The following is an 18177-nucleotide window of genomic DNA, read 5'->3' as shown; positions in this document are numbered from 1 at the left end:
AATAACAGCGGACTGCCGCTACAATCGACTGTTAACTTTTGCTTCTCGCCTGTCTCCCCCTCGCTTCCTACTACCTCAAAGCTTTCCAGTCCCAGGGTCTCTTAAAAGGACCGTCCATAGTTACGGACATTACAGTATAAAATAAAATAATAATATGCATAAGTTCATTGACAGAACAAATCCCAAGAATTGCATGTTGTTTATAAAAATTAGGGCTGTCAAACGATTAAAATTTTTAATCGAGTTAATTACGGCTTAAAAATTAATTAATCGCAATTCAAACCATCTATAAAATATGCCATATTTTTCTGTAAATTATTGTTGGAATGGAAAGATAAGACACAAGATGGATATATACATTCAACATACAGTACATAAGGACTGTATTTGTTTATTATAACAATAAATGAACAAGATGGCATTAACATTATTAACATTCTGTTGAAGCGAGCCATGGATCGAAAGACTTGTAGTTCTTAAAAGATAAATGTTAGTACAAGTTATAGAAATTTTATATTAAAACCCCTCTTAATGTTTTCGTTTTAATAAAATTTGTAAAATTTTCAATCAAAAAATAAACTAGTAGCCCGCCATTGTTGATGTCAATAATTACTTACACAATGCTCATGGGTGCTGAAGCCTATAAAATCAGTCGCACCCAAGCGCCAGCAGAGGGCGGCAAAACTCCATAAAACACAATTAACAAGTGGGCATTTCACTGTACTGTCATTTAAATCTGTCTGAGCGGGGCATGTGCGTTAATTGCGTCATATATTTTAATGTGATTAATTTAAAAAAATAATTACCGGCCTTTAACGCGATAATTTTGACAGCCCTAATAAACGTTATTTGAAAGAGTCGGAGATTTGTTGATGCACTGAAAAGCTGGACCAACAAATCACGCCCCTGACATAAAACTAAAAAAAAAAAAAAACCTCTGGAAATTTGCTGCATCTGGGGAGCAAGCAGCCAGGATCAAACGGTATTTCAACATGCCAAAAAGACAGTTGCATTTGCACCATTTTCTGCGTATGTTCCGGGACCTGAGCCCGTCTAGTCATCCCTGCGCTGTCATATGTACTTTGCATTCCGGCACCTTGTGATTTACGAATTAAGCACTGGATCACACCAAATACAAATGAAAGCAAAGTCCCTTGAAAGTTCTATACGGGACTCATACTTTTGTTTCTGAATAAGGGACCATTCCATTTTTCAAAGATGTTCGCAAACCTAGCCTGCACAAATTAAGCTAGCTAGTTAGCTAGCCACTAAACTCACACAAAACCAGAGGCGGGTAGAGTAGCCAAAAATTTTACTCAAGTAAGAGTAGCGTTACTTGAAAATAATATTACTCAAGTAAAAGTAGTCATCCAAAAAATGTACTCAAATAAAAAAGTGAAAAGAATACTTAAGTAAAAAGTAACATTGTATCTGCTTACGATGCTTGATTTAAAAAAATATATATATATTTTTAAACAATGTTTTTTTTTTCTCAGCACGAAGTCATCTATATGAACTGTTATTACACTATAATTAGCCTATTGCAAAATCCCATTAAGCCAAAGAAATATATATATATAAAAAAACACTGAATTCCGGCAAAATAAAAAATATATACAGAAATGAAGCATTATTGGTCCAAAGAGCATGAGTGCCCTCTAGTGGAGAAAACATATTTCCCATATTTTTTTTTTTTGGTCAATCGGAGCCAAATAAAACTGGGAGACATTAAACTCATGTCATGTTGTGGCCTCAATGACAAATACTTAATTTTTAATGGTGTATTAAAGACACCACGTGATTGAACAGGCCGGCGTGATCATAGAACGACAAGCTTGAATCACCAAGTCACAAGTTGGCCCCGCCATCAGATGCAAGTTTGGATAAAAACGATGTCAATTGTTTGTGCTACGTTTGTGCTTTAACGTTTCATTTGTCCTGTTGTTATTTTTAGATATTTACAATTCTACAAATCATTCAGGTCGACAACTAGCCTCCCATTTTTGGTTAAAAATGGCTAAAAATGGTGTCAATTGTTTATGGTAAATTTGTGCTGTAAAAATATTAATTTTTGCTGCTATTGTTTTTGAGATATTGATTTCGATGCATTCACCCCCAGCTTCCCAACGGGAAAGCAATGCTGGAAACTTAATGCAAGCCTGTCGACGGGGGGGCAACCGGGTATGTTGTCCCTTCTGTATTTGAATTTTTGTCTGATTAAATATTATGTTGTACTTGATATCTATTTAAAAACTTTAACATATTAAATATTTCAAATATATATTTTTTCCTTTTTTTGCACCCCGCCCGCCCCCCACCCCCTCTGTCTTAGCAAAGAATGGTTTGACCGGCCGCTTGTAGCATATTTAACTAGCTTTGCCAGTGACTGTAGCTGGAGGAGAGCGAGCCTTCAGTAAAATGAAAATATTAAAAAACTTCCTACACTCCACCATATCACTGGGCAGGCTTCACAATCTAGCCATGCTCTCCACTGAGCATGAGCTTGTTTAAAAACTTGATTTCACTGATGTTATAAATGACTTAATAAAAAAAAACAAAAAATCCAGGCACATCACTGTTTGAGGGCTTGATAACACCAGGAATGTGGAGGGGAGGAGGCAGGCACAGGATGCTTAGTTATACTGTTTTTTTGCTTAGCAGGCAGGCATAGCACTCTCAGTTGTATTGTATTGTAGCCTACATGGGACAATAGAAATCCGACCGCAAATATCGTATGAAATACCTGACATGCATTGCAATTACTGTAGAGATCAACCATTTAAGATTAATTAGACCCAATAAAGAACTAAATTAAATGACATAATAGTGTACTTACCATCAATGCTGACAGGTGGCGGACGAGACACTGTTATGCAACTTAAAAAAAAAAAAAACTGCAGAAAAAATTGCGGACGAGACACGTATCGTAAAGTCGAAATCTCGTAATTCAGCTACGTAGAGGAAAAATGTAACATAGCAGTGCAAGAGTAGCATTTCTTCTTCACAAATCTACTCAAGTAAAAGTATGACTTCGTAAAACTACTTTTTGTGTTACAATTTTCTCAAAAAATTACTCAAGTAAATGTAACGCGTTACTACCCACCTCAAAACCCGCAAAACTCATCAAGTAAACAGACAAAAACAACATAAATAGAAAATAACCTTTATTTTTCATCAATATTTGAGGTGTCAAATGTACACGGGAGCTTCAGTAGTGGCCTCTTGTTTTCCACAATAATCCAGACTTACACGAAACAACAATTTCACCACAAAGAAATATTAAAACTACATTCGTATTTTTTTTTTTAAGACCCCAGTATTCGTCTCACCACTTTGTGGTCCCGTAGGCACTTTTTTTGGGGTGATGTCACAACAAACTCGAGTAACAGGACACCATTTTTTTCATATTTTGGATTAAGTAACGACAACGTTTAGGGTGGAATGTTTGGCACGAATAACTACTTCCAACCCCTCAAAACTTGTGATAAATGCACTTAACGTTTATAATAAATCCTAATAATTGCTCAAATAAAGAAAAATAGAGACTTTAAACTGACTTTGTCTCCCTCTGGTGGCTATTCTGACTATATTCGTGTTTCTGACTAGGTTTTAGTACTTGTGGAAAGGACGTCTCAAAATTCTTGATGCCTGAATTGACGTTAACTTTTTCAGTGCCATGGACGATCATAGACGTCCAATCGTCCGTCTGCTGTGAATTGACACGAGTTTATCACGAGTAGTCCATCTGAAGCGGGAGGGATGGCAGCTTCAAATGGATTGGGCGTCTAACGCCGTCAATGGCAGATAAAGAGTGGAAAAATATACATAAAGCAATACAAAAGTACATAAAACACACTATTAACTAAAAAACTTTAAATGAAAAAATTGAAAAATAAAGCTAAACATTTGAAAATCGTCAAATAAAAAAAAAAAAAAAAAAAGATTTTATACTTTCAAAATAATATTTAATTTTCTCAATGTCTTCGGTTAAATTTATTTTCTTTTAATTATTTTTCAGTATTTTCTTCTATTTTCAATATATTTTTTAAATGGTTTAAATTTTATGATTAATTTTCTACATTTTCTTCTATTTATTTTTTAAACTTTTTGTACTTTTTTAATTTAGGATTTTCAGATTTTTAGTTGTATTTTTCAATAGAATTTTAAATATTTTTGAAACTATTTTATTTTGTATTTTTAAATGTCCTAGCTTAAATTTTTGAAATTAATTTTCAATATTTTCTTTTAATTTCTTATTAGGTATAATTTTTAGTTTTTTATTATGAATTAATTTTCTATATTTTCTTTTTATTTGTGCCTTTTTTTAACATTTTCAGGTTTTTAGTTTTAAATTTCAAATTTTCTATATCTAAAAATTTTTTTTTTTTTTAAATTATTTATTTTTAAAGGTCTTAGCTTAAAATTGTATTTTTTAAACAAATTTTTAATATTTTCTATTTTTTTTTATTAGGTTTAATTTTTAGGTTTTTTTAAAATTATGGATTAATTTTCTATATTTTCTTTTTCTTTTTAACTTTTAATTCCTTTTTTATTTAGGATTTTCAGATTTGTAGTTGTATTTCTCCGTAGAATTTTCTATATTTTTAAAACTGTTTTCTTTATTATTTATTTTGAAATGTCTGCTTAAAATTCTATTTTTTTAATTGATTTTCAATGTTTTCTTTTTTATTAGGTTTGATTTTTAGGCTTTTTTAAAATTATGAATTCATTTTCTATATTTTCTTTTCTTTTTCTTTTTTTTTTATACCTTTTTCAATTTAGGATTTTCAGATTTGTCGTTGTATTCCTCCATAGAATTTTCTATATTTTAAAAACTTTTTTTATTTATTATTTTGAAATGTCTGCTTAAAATTGTATTTTTTTAAAATTAATTTTCAATATTTTATTTTTTATTACATTTAATTTTTAGGCTTTTTTAAATTATGAATTAATTTTCTATATTTTCTTTTATTTTTAATTTTTTTTATACCTTTTTCAATTTAGGATTTTCAGATTTGTCGTTGTATTGCTCCATAGAATTTTCTATATTTTTAAAAACTTTTTTATTTATTATTTATTTTGAAATGTCTGCTTAAAATTGTATTTTTAAAATTAATTTTCAATATTTTATTTTTTATTAGGTTTAATTTTTAGGCTTTTTTAAAATTATGAATTAATTTTCTATATTTTCTTTTATTTTTATTTTTTTTAATACCTTTTTCAATTTAGGATTTTCAGGTTTGTAGTTGTGTTTTTCAATAGATATATACGTATATAGATATATACATTTTTATTATAATTTTCATGTACTTATGTACTCCTTCGATACTTTTAGAGTTAGATGTATATTTGTTAAACGTAAATTGAGGCATCAAGGGCTTGAAAACGTTTACAGTGAGTCGCAGTCATTTTATTTTGGTGGTCTAGATATTACAAAAAAGTGCTACGAGAGTCGAGTAAAGTGAAAAGCGAGGCGTACGCACTTTAGTAGTTCCTTCATATAAGGCACTCGTTGGTAAGGCGGCGTGTTGAACGGAGCGGAAACTTGACCGTACGTTCGTCACATATTCAATGTGAATCAGAGCAAAACTTTCAGGGATGATAAAATATGAAATCGATCTGCGTTGACGGAGCGTAAATGGTTACGTCGTTTGATTTGGTGTCCCCTGAAATACATTCTAATAATATTAAAACAAAAAAAAACATAAGGTAGGCAGCAGGTGATGTGTGCCAAAGGGGGCCGCCCGATAGGTGGCGCTACAAGGGGTTAGACGGGCATGTGCATCTCCGAGTACTCGTCGTGACACTCGCGCTCGTCGAACGTCGGCTCGGCGTCGTCCGCGTCCAACTACAAAGTTAGGGAAATCAAATTTTGCTTTAGTGGGAGGCTTATGTAGCCTGAAAAAGAACATTTCAAAGGAAAAGAGCAACATTCAAATGTATTAAAATTTAAATAAATAGGCTAAAATGTTAATATAGAAAATCAAATTTGAAAAAAATACTATTGGCAACATTCAAAAAATTCAATGAAATACAAATTACAATTAAATGAAATATTTTAATTGCTAAATATGAAACGTTTAAAAATAAAGAAAAAAAGAATTTTTAAAAATAATTTCCAAAATATAAACAAACAAAAAAAAAAAAATGAAAATCAAATAAAAATCAGAGAAACAAAAAAAAATCAAATGTTGAAAAATACTAAGAACATTTAAAGATTTCAATGAAATGTTATTATAAATTACAGTTAAAGTGAAAAATTTTAATTGCTAAATATAAAACAAAAAAAAATGGTTACACCCCCCCAAAATATAAACTTAAAAATAAATAAAAAATGTCATACTAAAATGATTAAATAGATAAATAATAAATAAGACAAACAAAAAAAGGACTCAATTAAAAAAAAAAACTAAAAAAAAAAACAAACTAAAATATATAAGAAAACAGGTTTTAAAAATAATACTAAAAATAGCATAAACAATACAAAATGCAAAAAAGATTGAAAAATAATACATTGGATATAAGTTATCAACAAAACAAAAGTTACCCAAAAAAATAAAATGCATTCGGAAAAAAATGTAAAAATAATAAAAATAAAACAAACCATTTAAAACAATGCAAAAATAGATTGAAAAATATTTTTTTTTAAATCAACAAAACTGTTACAAAAAAAAAGAAACTAGGAATTAAAATATATTTAAAAAATACTAAAAATACCAACTCATTTGAAATAAATGCAAAAATAGATTGAAAAATAGTTTTTACAAAAATCAGCAAAATAGCTACAAAAAATGAAATTTGGAATTAAAATACATAATAATAATTAAAAAAAAAAAAAAACTAAAAATACCAAACCATTATACATAAATGCAACAATAGATTAAAAAGTAAATTAAAAAAAAAAATCAACAAAACAGTTACCCAAAAAAAAAAAAAAAAAGAAAGAAACTAGGAATTAAAATATATTTTAAAAATACTAAAAATACCAAACCAATTGAAATAAATGCAAAAATAGATTGATTTTTTTTTTTTTTTAAATAAACAAAACAGTTACCAAAAAAAAGAAACTAGGAATTTGAAATGTTTCAAAAACAGATTGGAAAAATAATTTTTAAAAAAATCAACAAAACAGTTTTTAAAAATGAAACTAGGAATTAAAACACATAATTTAAAAAAAATCCCAAACCATTTGAAATAAATGCAAAAAAAGATTGAAAAATGAATACATCAGATTAAAAAAATCAACTAAAGTTAGAAGAAAACAAATGCATTAAAAACTATATATTAACTATAAATATTACCCCCCAAAATATCAATAATATCTAAAAATACATCGTTTCGCGCATTCTAAATCACACTCTAAATGCAGGAAATAAACGCACACACATCTTTTAAAACTAGAATATTAAACGTCTCCCAAAAAAAACTAAACCTGTAAAATAATAATAACGTGAAACACATACGAAATGGTCATTTTCTGCAACTTGGGCACAACGGGTGGGCATACGTACGCATAGCATCTCGCGAGCGGTGAAGATGCGCGGCAGCAGGAACATCTTAACGGGCACGGTGAGGATGAGCACGAACGGGAAGGCCAGCGACGCTTGCGTGGACATGACGGCCCACAGCACTGCCAGACACACCGCTTGAATGCACGTGAACAAATGCATACGCAGCGTTCGAACCTACCGAACACACACAAAAAAATTGTCTTTCCATTCATGGAAAAGCATCAAATTACGTGCGTCTCACTTTTCGGACGTAGCTGTGGTCCGGGTGGTACTTCGGCGGCATGAGTAGGAGCATCATGCGCTCGCTCAATTGAATGCCGTTGAGCGACATGACGCCCATGTAGAGGAAGATTCCGAACAGCACGGCTAGCGGGATTTTCCGCAGGAGGTCCCCGATCACGATGGACAAACCTGCGAAAAAAATCCAATTCAGCGGAGAGGCTGGGGTCGCAACTAAAACGGTGTGACAAAATAGTGAAAAAAAAGAATCGATTTAAAGTTTCTTTAAAAGGTGTCACAAAGGGTGGATACTGAAGGAATTCGACCCCCCCGGACAAGCCGCGGAAACAGCGGCAGCCGAACGAAATGGGTGTTCCGCCGGCACCACTTCTGCAAGTCGGCCCGAAGGGCCAAAATTCCACGCATTCACTCCGGTGTTAACCCTTTGTACTGACTCCATGTTCCAAAAGTTTGAAAAAGGCTCACCGAAAACAATTTATTCGTCGACGATGGTCAAAAACAATGCAATAACAGACCACGGAGAGACCCTGCTGGATCCAGGGTCGGCAAAACATAGAAATGTTCCTGAGCAGCGACCGTGTTATCTAAATGTTCAGTTCTTTTTGAAAGCTGCGGTGGAGTTGGCCGGGCCAAAGGCGTGGCTGGGTGTTGTATTGGGATCATCCCTCAGGTTTCGTGGTTGCCACGGCGACCGACACAGGTCTTGACGTCCAAGGCGCCTGCGCTATCAACTTGTTATCCTGGTTGGGCGAGGGTGCTCTCCGATGCTACTTGTTTTAGGACAGAGCACCCTGCTCTTTCCCTGGAGTGCCCAGGAGAACTGATTGCAAGAGTTGGTGCGTAAATCTTGCTCATGATGCGTTGGGCTTCTCTGATAAGATGGTGTTGTGTATCTTTTATGCCCTCTATTTTGCGTCTTTTCATTAAACTATGGTGTAAGTGCTATTTATTTTATATTAGGTGTGTTAGAGTAATACAAACAATCCTACAGTAAACATGAGAAATGATACTATTCCCTGATTAGTTATATTACGTGTGTTAGAGTAATGCAAACAGTTGGACAGTGCCTACGAGAAACGGTACCATCTCCTTCATTCCCCCCTCACGAGCCCCGACAGGGCTGATAAGGTGATTCACTTTACTGTGTCAAAGGGCATGGAGTGAAGTCTGCCTAAACTATGGTTAGATGCTTTACTATAATGTGTTAGACTACTGCAAACAATTATATGGTGTGTGCGAGAACAGTACCTATTCCCTTCAATAAACTGCCCTCTAGTGGCGACAGTAAATATGACATAACTCATTTCACATGGCTGAATCCAGCTGCACCCTGTTCAGACCAACATAAGCTTTTGTTTAAGTTTTAAGTTTTTGTCATAAGTTTTTGTTTGCGCTAATGTTTTTTGAATGCATCCGTAATTTAGTTTATTGATATATTAAGCCGTTTTTGTTGGAATATGTGTTTGAACAATTTGTTCAGAGCATTGTAAATAAATAAAAAAAAAAGTTATAATTTTACAGCATTTAAGCTAGCGGACTTTAGCGATGTTAGTTACCCAATTGTTCTTTTGTTGTACCTAGACCCTCATTTATTTATTTTTCTATACAGTTTGAGGCTCAGCTCAGGTACTTTAATTTTCTATGTTACGTTTCCGATTACTCTATTATTCAAAGTAGTTAGTTCATCGATTAATCAACTACGAAAATAATCAATAGCTGCTGCCTGAGAATGAGAAACCAGAGCATTTGCGCCAGCCTTTACGATCTTTGGGGTATTTACAAGTTGCTTTCTATACATTTTAGGGCATTTTTTCCTGTTCTGTATCCCGAAACCAAAGGGAAGTGATCCAGAAATGGCCCAAAATCACCAAGCTGTGTCCCAGAAATGGCCTAAATACCAACAACAATTGACTGTAAATCAATAGCAAATGACCTGAAATGCCTCAAAATTATCCCCATTGCTTGTCATTAACCACCATAGACGTCCAATCCATTTGAAGTGGGAGGGTGGCAGCGAATGAACACTTCAAATGGATTGGACGTCTACTAGTGATAAACTCAAAGCAGAAGGATGAAACAAGCTCATTTTTCTGTTTTGCTAATGCTAATCACTAATGGTTCCATCACCATATTGTGAGATAATCGTATCGCAAGCTACCCAGAAGTCCCCACCTCCCAGTTGATACGCACCAACCATGACGGCCACCAGGAGTCCCGTGACACGCTGCTCCTTGACCTCTTGGATGCGCGGCTTGTCTCCCGGCGCCACCGCCTTGCTCATGACGGTCAGAGCGTTGACGTGCGTGACCGAGCGCACGGTGGCCGCCGCCATCCACGGCAGGCCGAAGAGCGCCGAGGCGCCGCCCAGCGCCACAATCAGCAGTAAATCCAGGTGGAAGCCCGAACCCTTTACCAACATGCGCTCCTTTTTGCTCACGATTAGCCTAAAAGGAGAAACGCAGTTTTCATCCATTAGCATCTTTCAGTGGCGGAACAAATGTTTTAACTGATGTCGAAAGTGCGTGGATTCTACTGCAACAAAATTGCCTTTTAAGGGACGTTAATAAATATTGATTGATTGATTGAGTGACTTCATGGTTTAGAGACCATTTTGAACTATTTCAATTCCTCTTCTTTGAGCCTTTTAAATTAAAAAAAAAAATTTTTTTTACAGTAAATATTTTCTTTCCGGTATTTCTTTTTAATTGCATTTTTTAATTCAAAAACAAGGAATAAAAAGGTAAATATTTACTTGATTTAAAAAAATATATTTTAAATAAATAAAAAAGGAAAGAACCATTTAAAATTGAAACAAAAAGGGAAAACAAATATTCTTATTTAAATAAAAAAAAAAAAAAAAATCAAACTTTAATTTTATAATTGTATTTAAATTTATATATATATATATATGAAATCGGAAAAAAGTTTAATATTCATTTTTAAATTAATTTAAAAAGGGAAAAATATATAATATTTAAATGTATTTTTTAAATTATTTTTTAAAAAATATATTAAAAAAAGCACATTTTAAAAAATATTTACAATTATTATTATTATTTTAAATTAAATAAATAGAAGGGGATAACAATTAAAAGTTATATTGATTTGTAAAAAAATATATAAGTATATTTTAAATAAATAAAAAAGGAAAATACCATTTAAAATTGAAACAAAACAGGAAAACATTCTTATTTGTTAAATGTTTTAAAAAATCTAATTTTAATTTTATAATTGTATTTAAATTTATATATTATATAAATATATATGATATGAAATTGGAAAAAAGTTTTTAATATTCATTTTTAAATTAATTTAAAAAGGAATTTTTTTTTTAATAATATTTAAATGTATTTTTAAAATTCATTTTTAAAATATAAAAAAAAAAAGCACATTTAAAAAATATTTAAAATCATTATTATTTTAAACTAAATAAATAGAAGGGGAAAATATTAAACGTTATATTGATTTAAAAAATATATAAATATATTTTGAATAAATCAAAAAGGAAGCTACCATTTAAAATGGAAAAAAGGGACAACAATTGTTATTTAAAAAAAAATGTTTAAAAAAACATTTAATTTTAATTTTATAATTTTATTTAAATTTATATATCATATTTTACATACATAAAGTAGGAAAAATCTTTTTAACATTCATTTTAAAATTAATTTAAAAAGGAAAAAATAGTAATATTTAAATGTATTTTTAAAATTATTTAAAAAAATATAAAAGAAAAAAGCATATTTAAAAAAATATTTACAATTAGTTATTATTTTAAATTAAATATAATTATGTTATATTGATTTTTAAAAAAAATATATATATATATGTATATAAATATATTTTAAATAAATCAAAAAGAAAACTACCATTTAAAATTGAAACAAAAAGGGACAACAAATATTATTTTTTAAAAATGTTTAAAAAAAAAAAATCAAATTTAATTTCAATGTTCCATTTAATTTCATATATATAATATATATTATATGAAATAGGAAAAAAGTTTTTAATATTCATTTAATTAACAAGGGGAAAAAATCATAATATTTACTTATTTTTTCAATTCTTTATTTTTGAAATATTTATAAAATTTAAAAAAAAAACACATTTTAAAAAATATTTCCAATTATTATTATTATTTTTTTTAACTAAATATATAGAAGGGGGGGAAAATAAACATTATTTGGAAAAAAAAAACCTAACCAACAATCATAAATCAAGTGGAAATTAACTAGAACTAATATTTATTTTATTTTATTTGATTTAAAAAAATATATATATTTTTTTTAAATTATATGCAAATTTTTTATACTCGTGTGGTTGGTTGCTGTCCCCCCCCCCCCCCCCCCCCCCCAAACAAAACTAAACCTAACGTAACCGCAACTAACCTAACCTCAACCCAAGTGTGCTACTAAATTCATAAGGCTGCCCTCTACTGGCCACCTCCTAACCTACAGGCACCGACAAGCACGCAATTAATTCATCTTTTCCGATACAATAAAATGAAACAAAACAAAAAAAACATCACGCTCCGAGGATGGATGCTCTCAAGATGAATAACAGAGGAATAGACCCACGTGGTGATCTGCGTCTCCATGAAGATAAGGATGAAGACCAGCAAAGCAGGCAGGCAGCAGGCGAACATCATCCAAACGGGGAACTTGCCGTCACTCCCCAATGGGCTGATGATCCAGCCGCGCTTGTCCGGCCTGGTCACCGAAAATCCACTAGGAACGTTCAGTTTCTGCACGCAAACGGAGAAGATCAGATCTTACCCTGAAGCCAGCTTCTGAGATTTTAAGTGGTCTTACTTGAGTGTACGTGTCTTCTAAACTGTTGTCCACCAGCACCATGATGAGGATGGCGATGGGCACCCCGAAATCGCCGATAATTCTGCGCAACTAAAAGGAAAAAAAAAAAAACTTAGTACACAGGTGTCAAACTCATGATGTTAAACTCTTGTCATTTTGTTTGGCTCATGAAAAGAAATCACATGCATTGCATTTGAATAAATAAATGGTAGTTTTTTTTGTCATCTTACTCTTCCAGGGAAGAAAGCGCTGTTCTTGAACTTGCGTAGGTAGAAGGCGATGAAGAACGTTCCGGCCATGAGAACCAGCGAGAGAAGCGCCGTGTTGGGTTGCTTAATCGGGGCGGGAGTGTCGGGAACGCCGCTGATGTTGAGCGGCGGCGGAATCGTGACATTTGACACGTTAAAAGGCGTCGTGTCGTTCGGAGGCGGGTCGAAGGAACAGCGCGTCAGAGGGTGCGCTTTGAAGATCTGCCCGGAGACAAGAAGCGAGGCAATAAATGTCAAATATATAAAATGCTAATAAAATTTAAATAAACAAAAATGTACAAATACTGTATATAAAAGAAAAAACAAGTTTAATAAAATAAATCAAAGAGGGCAGATACAAAATGATGTAAGCGTTATGCAAATTATAAATTGCATTTCTTTTTCAAAATATGAATTATTATATATATAATAATACATTAATTTAATTATTAATAAAATTACTTATTCATATATAAAATTATGCAAAGTATTGTAAAAGGAAAAAAACAATACAATAAATTAGAAAATACAAAATTATTCAAAGAATAAAAAAAAAAATTAAAATATAGAAAGCAAATACTTCATTTAAATTACAAAACAATTAAAAATAAAGAACTTGAAAAAATATATTTAAAAAATCAAATTTTCATTAAAAATAAATAAACAAGTTAAATAAAATTCCTTATAAGTGCCAAAAATGAGCTTTCCGAAAAATGACATCAATCTTGCCAGTTAATAGTTTCTTATTTGAAAAAAAAGTAAATAAATGTATCAAAAAAATAAATAAATGAATAAAAATATATATTAAAAAGAATAATATTATATATATATATATATAATTAAAAATTTTATAAAAACTCATAATAAATAATAATAAAAATAAGTGTTTAAAAAATATATATATTTATATATATATGTATTTATATATATATATTAAGAATAACAAAATAAATAAAATGGTAAGTATTTTTTTTTAAAAATGCAGTAAAGTATATATATATATATATATATATATATATATATATACATTGTTTTTGCTACCATTTTTTAAAGTGCAATCGTTTCTATTACAGCTTTGGCTCAATTAGACTTGCGAAATAGTCATGGAAAAAAAAACATAAGCCAAGATGTCAGTCGAGATTTCAGCTTCCCTTGCTTTTGAACATTGTCCAAAAGCGATTAAGTCAGATTCTTTCACGTCAAACACACTGCTAAACCCAACATTTTCCCCCCTGTTGAACGAGCGAAGACTCACCCTGCCGAGCTTCAGAAAGGTCTCGCAGATGAAGATGAGTGAAATGAGGAAGGAGAAGATCTCCTGCGTGAAGCGCGACACGAAGCGCACCAAGAAGCTGCCTTCCAAGGCCACCGTGACCAGCGCGATGACCACCAACCACGCGCCGATCCAGACGCGACCCGTTAAGTACTCCATGTCGCTCGACTTGCAGAACTAGAAGTGACAGTTACAGGAGAGACCGAATCAAAGAAATAAGTTTCTCCGTTTTCACTTTTTCGACTTACCGAGTAAAAAGCTTCTTCAAAGACCAAAAGCGGCCCTGAAAAGCCCACGACCAAGAGCGGCTGCGCTCCAAGTAAGCAAAAGATGACTCCCTGCACGGCGGTGGAGACGATCAACTCCGACACTCCGATTAACCCTTCCGTCTTCTCACCTGAAAAAACACACAAGATGAGTAATCGCACATCTATCACCATCATTTGCATCGATTTTTAACCCGCTTACTCAGAAGTCCCCCGAAGGTGATGGCGGGCGACAACGCGGCGAAGTAAATGAAAATAACGGCGGCCATGCACTGGCTGTTGAGTGCGTCCTTGAAGTCGCTGACGTACGCCGGGTAGCGCCGCCTCACGTCTCGGATCAGCCCGCCGAAGGGTCGCCCGGTGCGCTCCAACGGGTCGTCAGATTTCTTGGAAGGAGCAATGAGGGCTTCTTTTTCCTCAGGGCTTTTGGGTTCGTCCGCTAAGAGTTTTCCTTCTTGGCGTTTTCGCAACATTTCGCGCTGGAATCGCGCCACGGAGCGGAGGAGCTCGTCGCCGCCCATCTCCGACGGGGGTAAAACGATGCTGCAGTCCAGAAAGCTGTTGATGGCGTTGAGGAGGTCCTGACGGTCGTCGGCTAGGTAGGCCGCTTCGTGGAATTGCTGCAAAAAAGAGGGAACATTGACAGGGACATGTCCATGAAGGAGGGGGAAAAATATTTACAACTTTTTCCATATACCGTACTTTTTGGACTAAAAAAAAAAAACTCCGTGCTCCGAGTCTTGTCTTTAGTCTAGACTTTACCCTAGTCTAGTCTAGTCTAGTCTGGCCCTAGCCTAAACTAGTCTTTAGCCTAGTCTTGAATGAGCCTAGTCTTTTCTAGTCTTTAGCCTAGTCCTGTCTAGTCTTTCGCCTCGCCTAGCCTAGCCTTTAGCCTAATCTTCAGTCAAGACTTTAGCCTAGTCTTTAGACTTTCGCCTAGTCTTTAGTCTACAATTTAGCCGAGTCTTGTCCAGTCTTTAGCCTAGTATTTAGCCTATTATTTAGTCTAGTTTTGCCTAGCCTTTAGTCTAGACTTCCTAGTTTTGTCTAGTTTTTAGCCTGGTCTTGTCCAATATTTAACCTGGTCTAATCTTTATATTAGTCTTCAGCCTAGCCTAGTCTTTAGTCTAGCCAAGTCTTTAGTCTAGCCAAGTCTTTAGCCTAGCATAGCCTAGTCTTTAGCCTAGCTTAGTCTTTAGCCTAGTCTTGCCTAGCCTTTACGCTTGTATTTAGCCTATTATTTAGTCTAGTTTTTCCTAGCATTTAGCCTAGTCTTTAGCCTAGCCTTTAGCCTGGTTTAGTCTTTAGCCTTGCCTTTAGCGTAGTCTTGTCCAGTCTTTAGCCTCGTATTTAGTCTATGATTTAGTCTAGTTTTGCCTAGCCTTAAACCCAGTCTAGTCTTTAGCCTAGCCTTTAGCCTAGTCTAATCTAGTCTTTGGTCTAGTTTTGCCTAGCCTTTAGCCTAGTCTTTAGCCAAGCATTTAGCCTAGCCTAGTCTTTAGCCTAGCCTTTAGCCAAGCATTTAGCCTAGTCTTTAGCTTAGCCTAGTCTAGTTTTTAGCCGAGCCTAGCCAAGTCTTTAGCCTAGCCTAGTCCTTGGCCTAGAAATTAGCCTAGTCTTTAGTCTAGACTTGTATTTAGCCTATTATTTAGTGTAGGTTTGCCTAGCCCTTTGCCTAGACTAGTCTTTAGCCGAGTCTTTAGTCTAGCCTTTAGTCTAGTTTTGCCTAGCCTTTAGTCTAGTCTAATCTTTAGCCTAGTCTTTAGCCAAGCATTTAGCCTAACCTAGTCTTTAGCCTAACCTAGCCAAGTCTTTAGCCTAACCTAGCCTTTAGCCTAGCCTTTAGCCGAGAAATTAGCCTAGTCCTTAGTCTAGACTTTAGCCTAGTCTTGCCTAGCCTTTTGCCTAGTCTTTAGCCTAGTCTTTAGCCTATTATTTAGCCTAGCCTTTAGCCTAGCCTTTAGTCTAGTTTTGCCTAGCCTTTAGCCTATTATTTAGCCTAGCCTTCAGCCTAGCCTTTAGCCTAGCCTTTAGTCTTAAGTCTCGACTAGACTCTCCAAACGCACCCTTAGCTATTTCGTTCCATAAACTCAGTTTGTGCAACAACTAGATAATTTCAGTTACATGCCAACCCTTGCTGCCTCCATAGAAGAGCCATTTAAGTCTAACCATAGTAATTAGACATATTTTAAAAGAACAGATATCCAAACTTTACCCTGACATCGTTCTCAGCTGCTACATGCTACACCAATGTGGTTACATACGCTACAAAATAACAAATTTAAAATGTTGGACATCCACTGTTTAGTACGACAGAACGACGCAACACTAGCCCTAATTAGCCATTTTCAACCAGCACGCAGAGCACTTTATTGCTCAGGATGTTTTCTTATGATGCTTGATCCCATTACAAAAGAACAGTTTTAGACTAGCCCGGCTATTTTTACTTTGTATTGATTTAAAAAGTACGGATTGCAACAGCGTGCAACAAAAAAAGCTGCTACACTAAGTTGCTAGTGCTAGCTGTTAACCTGGGCCTTAGTCTATCAGAGGACTTGGATCAAGGTAATGTACATTTTGTCTGCTATGTAAATGTACCTGTTTTTTTACAGTTACGTTTTTTTACAGTTGGTGTGTTGATGCATGTTTGTTTGGTTATTATAGATATGTTTTGATCAATCAAATATTTTGTATCTGATATTAAGACATGGACACCTGCAGCTAATAGTCTGGAAATTACGGTTATATGATTTTTTTAAATTGTGTCCATTTCCGTGTGGATACCTTGTCTGACATGAGCGTGGAAATTGAGCGTCCAATCTGGTGGTAGTCCATGCTAGTGGTAGCGGGCCCTAGCAGTACGAAAAGGAAGCGGACAGGCACAGGCACTTCTAGCACCGACTCAAGCTCCACGGCTTCCTGCAGCCGCACGAACGCCATGGTGGGCTGCTCCAGGAAGTCCACGCTACCTGAAAAACAACCACAAATATTCAAAAACAGTGAAAAATAATGCAAAAATTGCTCTTTGGACAAAAAGCCGACTAACCGACGAGCACGACCGTGGCCTCGGCGTTTTCCGGAATCTTTTCCAACAATTTAAGCTCGTGTTTGGACTTGGAGCGATGCATTCCCGACGATATGTTTGCCTCCTTTTCGTTCTTTTCCACGTCGATGCGCGTTTCGCCGTCGCCGGCCGCGTGAGCGGTGCTCATCAGCGGGTCGGTGACAGACGGTTCGGCGTGGTTGGAGGTGTGGTGGTGCGGCATCAGGCTGCCCAGGCTGCCCGCCGAGATGTTCCTGGGGAAGGGGCTGCTGTGCTGCTCCTTGTCGTCGCTCGGGTGGCTAAAATGGGAAGACGGCGGGGAGGTTTAATCTTTGGAGGAATTTGTCGGCAGGAAATGAGGCGCGACGCGCACCTGTGTTTGAGCAGCAGGGCCCGAAGAACGTTGGCGCGATCCTCAGCTTTAATCTGGTCGGAAATGATCATCTTTTCCACCACCTGGTGGGCAATGCCCGGCAGGGTTTTTTGCTCCAGGTCCAGCAGCACCGCACCTGCACAAATAATAGTCAGAGATGTGAGAGTTTAAATAATGAACAAATCATTCCAGAAAAATAAATTCTACACAGTTTCTGACGTCCAATCCATTTGAACTGGATTGGATAAACTACATGGCCTTCAGTGACAGCCAATGCCAGGCAATGACTTCATTTTGAGGCATTTCACGTCATTTTCTGTCGATTTTTGGTTGCTTCCTGGTGATTTTGGGGCATTTATGGATTAATTCCTGTTGATTTCTGGTTCATGAACAAGAAGTGGCCTGGGAATGT

At 34.5% G+C, this 18177-nt stretch overlaps 1 protein-coding gene across 6 annotated transcripts in view; it reads right to left on the bottom strand.

Moving 5' to 3' along the window:
• Positions 1-3147: 3147 nt before the first annotated feature.
• Positions 3148-18177, bottom strand: part of slc4a2b (solute carrier family 4 member 2b) — a 66914-nt gene continuing 51884 nt past the window's right edge. For all 6 annotated transcript variants that reach the window (XM_057824550.1, XM_057824552.1, XM_057824549.1 and 3 more), the window contains 13 exons: positions 17766-17901; positions 17396-17691; positions 17134-17318; positions 14552-14969; positions 14332-14480; positions 14066-14260; positions 12793-13032; positions 12563-12652; positions 12329-12495; positions 9942-10195; positions 7753-7922; positions 7512-7685; positions 3148-5848 (listed from right to left, as the gene is read on the bottom strand). In XM_057824550.1, coding sequence (XP_057680533.1) covers positions 5768-5848; positions 7512-7685; positions 7753-7922; positions 9942-10195; positions 12329-12495; positions 12563-12652; positions 12793-13032; positions 14066-14260; positions 14332-14480; positions 14552-14969; positions 17134-17318; positions 17396-17691; positions 17766-17901 — 2555 coding nt within the window. In that variant the 3' untranslated portion in view covers positions 3148-5767. The remainder of the gene's footprint in view (positions 5849-7511; positions 7686-7752; positions 7923-9941; positions 10196-12328; positions 12496-12562; positions 12653-12792; positions 13033-14065; positions 14261-14331; positions 14481-14551; positions 14970-17133; positions 17319-17395; positions 17692-17765; positions 17902-18177) is intronic.

This window comes from Corythoichthys intestinalis, chromosome 20, assembly GCF_030265065.1.
Source record: "Corythoichthys intestinalis isolate RoL2023-P3 chromosome 20, ASM3026506v1, whole genome shotgun sequence".
NCBI classification, from domain to species: domain Eukaryota; kingdom Metazoa; phylum Chordata; class Actinopteri; order Syngnathiformes; family Syngnathidae; genus Corythoichthys; species Corythoichthys intestinalis.
The sequence above is the reverse complement of the archived record's forward strand: the minus strand, read 5'-3'. Positions and strand labels throughout refer to the sequence as shown.